Raw genomic sequence first — 6,383 nt, forward strand, 5'->3', positions numbered from 1 at the left:
TTATTTAAAGATAATATGGATATATAGATGACATACTATCCATTGGCGACTTCCATCCTTAGTAACCTAGCCATTTTTAGGTCTATTTTTACATATAACCCTTCGGCCTTCTCTACGGAGAAAATATGTTTACTTACACTTACTATGATATAAACACAACCCGATTCATATATGAAAACACATCAAAGGTATTCACTTATTTGACAACATTCTCTCATAGCTTTAAGTCAAGAAACAGATAATTCATCACTTTCTGTTACTACATATCCATTTCTTCTCAGGTTCTTTAATTAAAACGAGCTTCGATTGTGGGTACTTTGAAATCTGTGAGAACCTCAGAGACGAACTTGATAAAGGAGCATAGTCCACCCAGGAAATTATGATCGATAACACCTTTAGCTTCCACAGTATGAGCGAAATCGATGAGTTTAACTTTAAACGGTACTGTCCTTCCATTCAAAACCGATTCTTTATCAAACAAGAGGAGAAGTGAACATGAATGAAAATGGTAAACCGTTTGATCCTCGAACCATGCTTTCAGCTCCAATAATTGTTCCAAAATCCCTGAACAACCACCATATATGGTAGAAGCAAAACAACAATCCGGTTCCGGTTCCAGATTTAATGAAACAAACTTCCTCAGAACTAATCTAACATCATCGGCACTAAAACTCTTGACTTCCTTCCTTGCTGGCTTCCAATATCCCGATTCCTTGCTTTCATATATCTGCAATCCAGATATTCTAAACCCTAAGGTGACAGTAGTCGTTAATCTGTCTCCCTCGAGAACCTTTTGGATGTAATCTTCGGATGCTTCAGGGTACCAGGTTCTGGAACCGATTTTAACGTCCAAGATGGATGGATTAAGGTGATTGGAGGTTATATCTTGTAAGACAAGATGGGGATGTAAACCAGACCCATCAGAGGCCTCCACAAGTTGGGTGCCGTAAAAAACAGGAAAGAACCCGCGGATGTGATGTGGAAGCTTGGAAGAGAATGATTGATAGAAGGCCAGCTCCGTGGTGCCGCGTTCATCGTCCTGGAGAGGCTTGTAGAAACGTCCTGAATCGTCTACGAGCGGGCCGAGATTTCCATCAATGGCTTGATGACCAGCAACCTGATGCTTTGGAATCTTAAACATGATGTAGAAACTGGGGATGACCTGAATCACAAACACAAAACACACTCAATATTTGATGAACTTAAACATGTTGATCAATGCATTGGCAGGTTAGCGTTAGTTTAAGAGAGAATCCAAGTTGCAGATAGGAGCGTAGCTTGGCTTCGAATCACGTTCTGACGTGATGTAAAGCGTGAAATGAGAAGATGCCATACCCGTTGTCTGGCAGGCATGTTTATTCGAATAAAACACGTGGGTGCTGCCCACTGGGCTCCTTTTCATTTTGAGTTCTTGACTCCTAGTCTTAGGGTGGGGTGGGTTTGTGGCGGCGGTGCGGTGCGTTTAGCTTACTTTTTATCTCACGCTACAGTATCGTTACAGTATTTAATATCACCAGCCGCCACCGCTATTTTTACACTAAGCAGGTAAACGTACCGTCCATCCAAACTCACCCTTAGACTTCTGAATTATTACTGTGAAATTTTTTTTTGAAATCAACAAGAAAAACAAAAATGGAAGTCACCACCAATCAATTTCAAGAGGTGTAATCGGGTTACCTCGAAATTTGATCATTTTAATAAGAGATTTAATTTGCTAAAACAATATTTTTCGCTCTACAAAATCTAGAAAAATAAGTTCGGGAGTCGGTTACGCACGAAGAAGGATTAGCATATTCGTTACGCCCAAAATTAATACCTAATTAATTACTTGATGTCTTTAGTGTCAAGAAATTGAAAATTTGAAAAGAGTTTAAAACATGACCTCACTTTACATGTTCTTTTTTATTTAAATCATTTAGTTAAATCAAAACTTATGTAAGAAGCCTTCTTATTTCGAGATAACAAAAAAAAGTCATGTCCCGTAAGTTAGGATACGACGTCTCAAATTCTCGAAAATAAACTCGCTTTTTATTTTATTATTTAATTCTCATATGTTTAAATTTAAGAGGAATGTTCGGTTATCTTGGTTCAAAGAGAAAGTCGAACCCCATATGCCAGGGCACGACCTTTTGAATCTCTAAATATGAAACATTATCTTAATTTAAAATTTTCTTTTTATGCATCGCGCAAAAGTTAACTTAACACTTAAATTAGTATTTAGTTTATTCGGGTATGGTGTAAAAATAGACAAATATGTTCAAATGTAACACTTAGCACAAGTATTAGCATAATATAAAATAACGGATAAAAAAGATGACATAACAAGTGGATAAATCAATAAAACAAAAATATTATGCTAGTAAATGATGATAATGGACTATAATGATGATAGAATAAATAAATAAATAATAAAATTTAATAATAATAACAATAATTATACTAGTAATCATCATAATATTAACATAAATAATAATAATGTATATTAAGATGGAAGTGCAAACATTATGAAAATAAAATAAAGGCAAACAAATAATAAATAAAATAATAAAATAATAAAATGAAAAGTTGAAATTAAATAAATAAAGGAGTCAATTGAAATTAAAATGAAATTAAGGGTATAAATTATAAAAATAAGTAAATAAACTAACAAAAGCTAGAATGTAACGCACTAAAAAAGGTTAGGGACTGAATAGAAAAATATTCCTGAACAAAGGACTAAGGTGCAACACGCTAAGAAAGAATAGGGGCTGAAAGGGGAAATATCCCAGATTTCCTTATGCACACTGTTTGAAGGGACCAAAATAAAAAAAAATTAAAATTAAACGAGGTAAATTTAAAAAGACAAAAAAAAAAGGACTATATTGAAAAAATTGTAAAAAGTGGAAGGACCAGAATAGTAATTAGACCTTTATCACGAAAACACGCAAATCCTGAGGTAGGGTGGTTCGGGTCAGATCGGTTCGGCCCTGAAATGACGCCGTTTTGGGCATCAGAAGCTAAGCCCAAAACGATTTAAGTTAAAAAAGTTTCAAAAAAACTCATTTTAAATTGTTAAAAAAAAAACTTTCTTTGCTTTCTTTTTTCTCTGAAAAGGGTTCCTAGAATCCGCCAAGGAACGCCTTGACCATCGGTCGTCGTGACGGTGATCGCTGTCCCGGTGGCTTAAAAACCAAAATACCCCATTTTTCTCACCTCTTCGTGTAGAACTCCGATTTGAAGTTTAAACTACCGAAACTAAAGCCAAAAATTCAAAAAAAAGAAGAAGAAGATAAGACCTTTCGGTTTTAAGGTTTTAAAAAAAATTTGTTAGAAATGAGTCACCTTTCATCGGTGGTGATGACCTTGGCCACTTACGGTGGCAGAAGATGAAGAGTCAAGTATGTTTTTTTAACCCTTTTCCCTTTTTTTTTTACTTCGAAAATAAAATAAATAAAATAAAATACTCCCTTTTGTTTGAAATTTGACGCTTTTTTATATTTCTCTGTGTGTGTTTTTCCAAAAAAATACAAAGTAGTTGTTGTGGCTTTTATAGCCAAATTACAACATTGTATGTTACTATTCTTTTATTTTTTTTTCTTTGTTGTTTATACTGCCTTGCGAGCTTGTTCTTCTTTGCAGGCGGCGGTCGCAGAAGGTGAGGTCCACAGTGGTGGTAGAAGGGTGTTAAACGGTACGCTTGCCGACGTGGTGAGGCTACGGCCCGAAGAAGGACTAGGGTTTTTGATTTTACTGAAAATGAGTTTACGTTGTGGGCTTGTAATTTGGGCTTAGGGTTTTTTTAAATTCGGGCTGACATGTTTTTTTTTGTAAATGGACTTGTAATTTTTATTTTATTTGATTTGATTTGGGCCCAGGCAAAAATGGTCTATTACAGCTGCCCCTCTTTGCTCGTTGACATGTAATGGGAATAAAGCAATTACCTTAAAAAGGGTCAACTTTGCCTGGTCTTGCTGAATCTCAACTTTTTTAGTGTTTCTCTTTTCCAAGTAGCCTCATCCTATCCCGCTGCAACTTTATAGGTATAGGAATTGTAGTTTCAATCTACTCAGCTGCAACTTTAGGAAGATAAGGTTTGTAACTTGTAACTTTAATCTGTTCCACTGCAACTTCAGAGAAATAAGATTTGCTATCTTCAATCTGCTCCACTACAACTTTAGGGAGATAAGATTTATAACTTGTAACTTTAATATGTTTTACTGCAACTTTAAAAAAATAAGATTCGCTATCTTCAATTTGCTCCACTGCAGCATCAGGGAGATAAGATTTGTAACTTGTAGCTTTAATCTGTTCCACTGAAACTTCAGGGGAATAAGATTCGCTATCTTCAATCTACTCCACTGCAGCATCATGGAGATAAGATTCACTATCTTCAATCTGCTCCACTGCAACATCAGGGAGATAAGATTTGTAACTTGTAGCTTTAATCTGTTCCACTGTAACTTTAGGGAGATAAGACTTGCTATGGTAGATTTAATCTAACCTACTGCAACTTCAAAGGTATAAGACTTATCGTTTCAATCTGCTCCACTGCAACTTCAGGAAGATAAGATTTATAGCTTGTAGCTTTAATTTTTTCCACTGTAACTTCAGGGAAATAAAATTTGTTATCTTTAATCTACTCCACTAGAGCTTCAGGGAGATGAGATTTGTAGCTTTAATCCGCTCCGCTGCAACTTCAGGGAGATAATGTTCTCTTTAATCTGCTCCACTGTATCTTCAGAGAGATAAGATTTGTAACTTGTAGCTTTAGCCTATTCCACTGCAATGTAGCACCCCAAACCCAGCCCAAACGTTATGGCCGGATCCGACATGCCACATTGAAGCGTTCAAAACATTTTATATTGTTGATCCAGAAAAACCTACTTAGTGTTTTAAAAGATAATTTCATTATAGGTTAAAGTGAATGGAAGCTGTGCACCCGGTAGGAAACCGGAAAAGAGGAGGTGAGTCTATCAGACTACTTAAGTACCAAGCTCCCTTCGGATCCAATCCTAGACATGCACACCGCCATTGCCACACCTTAACGTCATGTATATTTCTAGGAAACCGATTTGATTAAGTCATTTTTAGGAAAAGTGATTAATTTTGGAAAATACTTTCATTGCGGAAGCTTTGCTTGTTGTCGTGTTATTTTGAAATTAATTGTTGTTTTTGAAAACGCGCCCTAAAGCTATCCAATTTCAACAGTTAAAATAAGTAATACCTATCTTAGTAATACATATTAAAACCATCAAAATAATTAAGCGTCCTTATTACATTTAAAACCCAAAACTTCAAATGTAAATAAAAGGATGTCCAGTTCACCGAAGAAAATCAAACTTTCGAGCGGGGCCACTCAAATTCCCTCACACTCCAAGCCCACTATGGTTGGGGATTTCTGCGTGGATGAAAATAAAAGGGTGAGTTTGGGGAAACTCAGTGTGTAAGGAAAACCCATTCAAAGCCCAAGTCACTCAAGCCTATTGGGCCTAAGCCTATTCAGTAATAACAGTGGTCTTGGACCAAAGCCCTTTTCAGATTATAATAAACGGGCCTTAGCCCTTATTCAGATAATGAAGATGGCCCATAGGCCCATTTCAAAATACATGTAACATCAATAACATATGCAAGCCCATTTGGGAGACTACTCAACCCACCAACTACTACACTCCACCTGTACCAGCCCTACACTCCATGTGGGAATAGCTCAACCCACCCAAATTTCAACACTCCACAATTGCGGCTTTCTTTGCTCGATTATCAAAGAATTGAGGCAAAGCCTCCAAGACGTGGACAAGCCACTTTCAAGATTTCCTCCGTCAATATCCCAATCTCATGCATCGATAAAAACAACATGGCATGCAAGAAATAACAACATCAAACATGCATTTAGATCAATTTAACCCAAGGGGTATTTGGTAATTTATCTACTAGGGTAAAAGCGTAAATTTTCCACTTTTAAAGCTATTTCAGTAATTTATCTATTTTAGGGTTTTTCATGCATATTCCTACTTTTCACGTACTAGCGTAATCACGTCATCGAGGGTTCTTACCGAATTGGGCTGTTGGCCCATCATTCCAATTTTGGCCTATTAAGCCCAAAAATATCGAGGCACGTAAATCATGCACTTTGCAGTCCAAATTTTGCAGCTTACCAAAAAATTAATCGATTTACCTCACGAGCATTCGCACACTTCAAATCTACAAAATACCGATTTTCAGCATTTCGCTTTTCGACTTTTGCCGATCCAGACTAAGAAAGAGGGTGTTAGTTACACACCTGTTTGCGATGATATGCTGACGAGATTCACACACGAACTGCCTACAATTGGATTACTAACACATTAATCTAACTATTCAAATACGAACTACATATTAACCCCTTACAATATTCGGCCAACCAT

The 6,383-nt window shown here is 36.4% G+C and overlaps 1 protein-coding gene and 1 long non-coding RNA gene across 2 annotated transcripts; both read right to left on the reverse strand.

The window, feature by feature from the left end:
- LOC108459957 (inositol polyphosphate multikinase beta-like) lies at positions 1-1,302 on the reverse strand. Its single transcript, XM_017759350.2, has one exon. The coding sequence runs from the start codon at positions 1,139-1,141 to the stop codon at positions 287-289; it is 855 nt and encodes a 284-aa protein (XP_017614839.1). The 5' UTR covers positions 1,142-1,302; the 3' UTR covers positions 1-286.
- Positions 1,303-4,071: 2,769 nt separating this feature from the next.
- On the reverse strand, positions 4,072-4,525 carry LOC128290224 (uncharacterized). The gene is made up of 2 exons (XR_008279870.1): positions 4,481-4,525; positions 4,072-4,382 (listed from the first exon to the last, which is right to left on the reverse strand). It is a non-coding gene; the product is annotated as an uncharacterized LOC128290224 (long non-coding RNA).
- Between the last annotated feature and the right edge of the window lie 1,858 nt (positions 4,526-6,383).

The sequence above is a fragment of the Gossypium arboreum genome, chromosome 1, assembly GCF_025698485.1.
Source record: "Gossypium arboreum isolate Shixiya-1 chromosome 1, ASM2569848v2, whole genome shotgun sequence".
Classification (NCBI taxonomy): Eukaryota; Viridiplantae; Streptophyta; class Magnoliopsida; order Malvales; family Malvaceae; genus Gossypium; species Gossypium arboreum.

Excerpts from the sequence above, each read along its gene's own strand:
- LOC108459957 (XM_017759350.2), bottom strand. The coding sequence starts at position 1,141 with ATGTTTAAGATTCCAAAGCATCAGGTTGCTGGTCATCAAGCCATTGAT.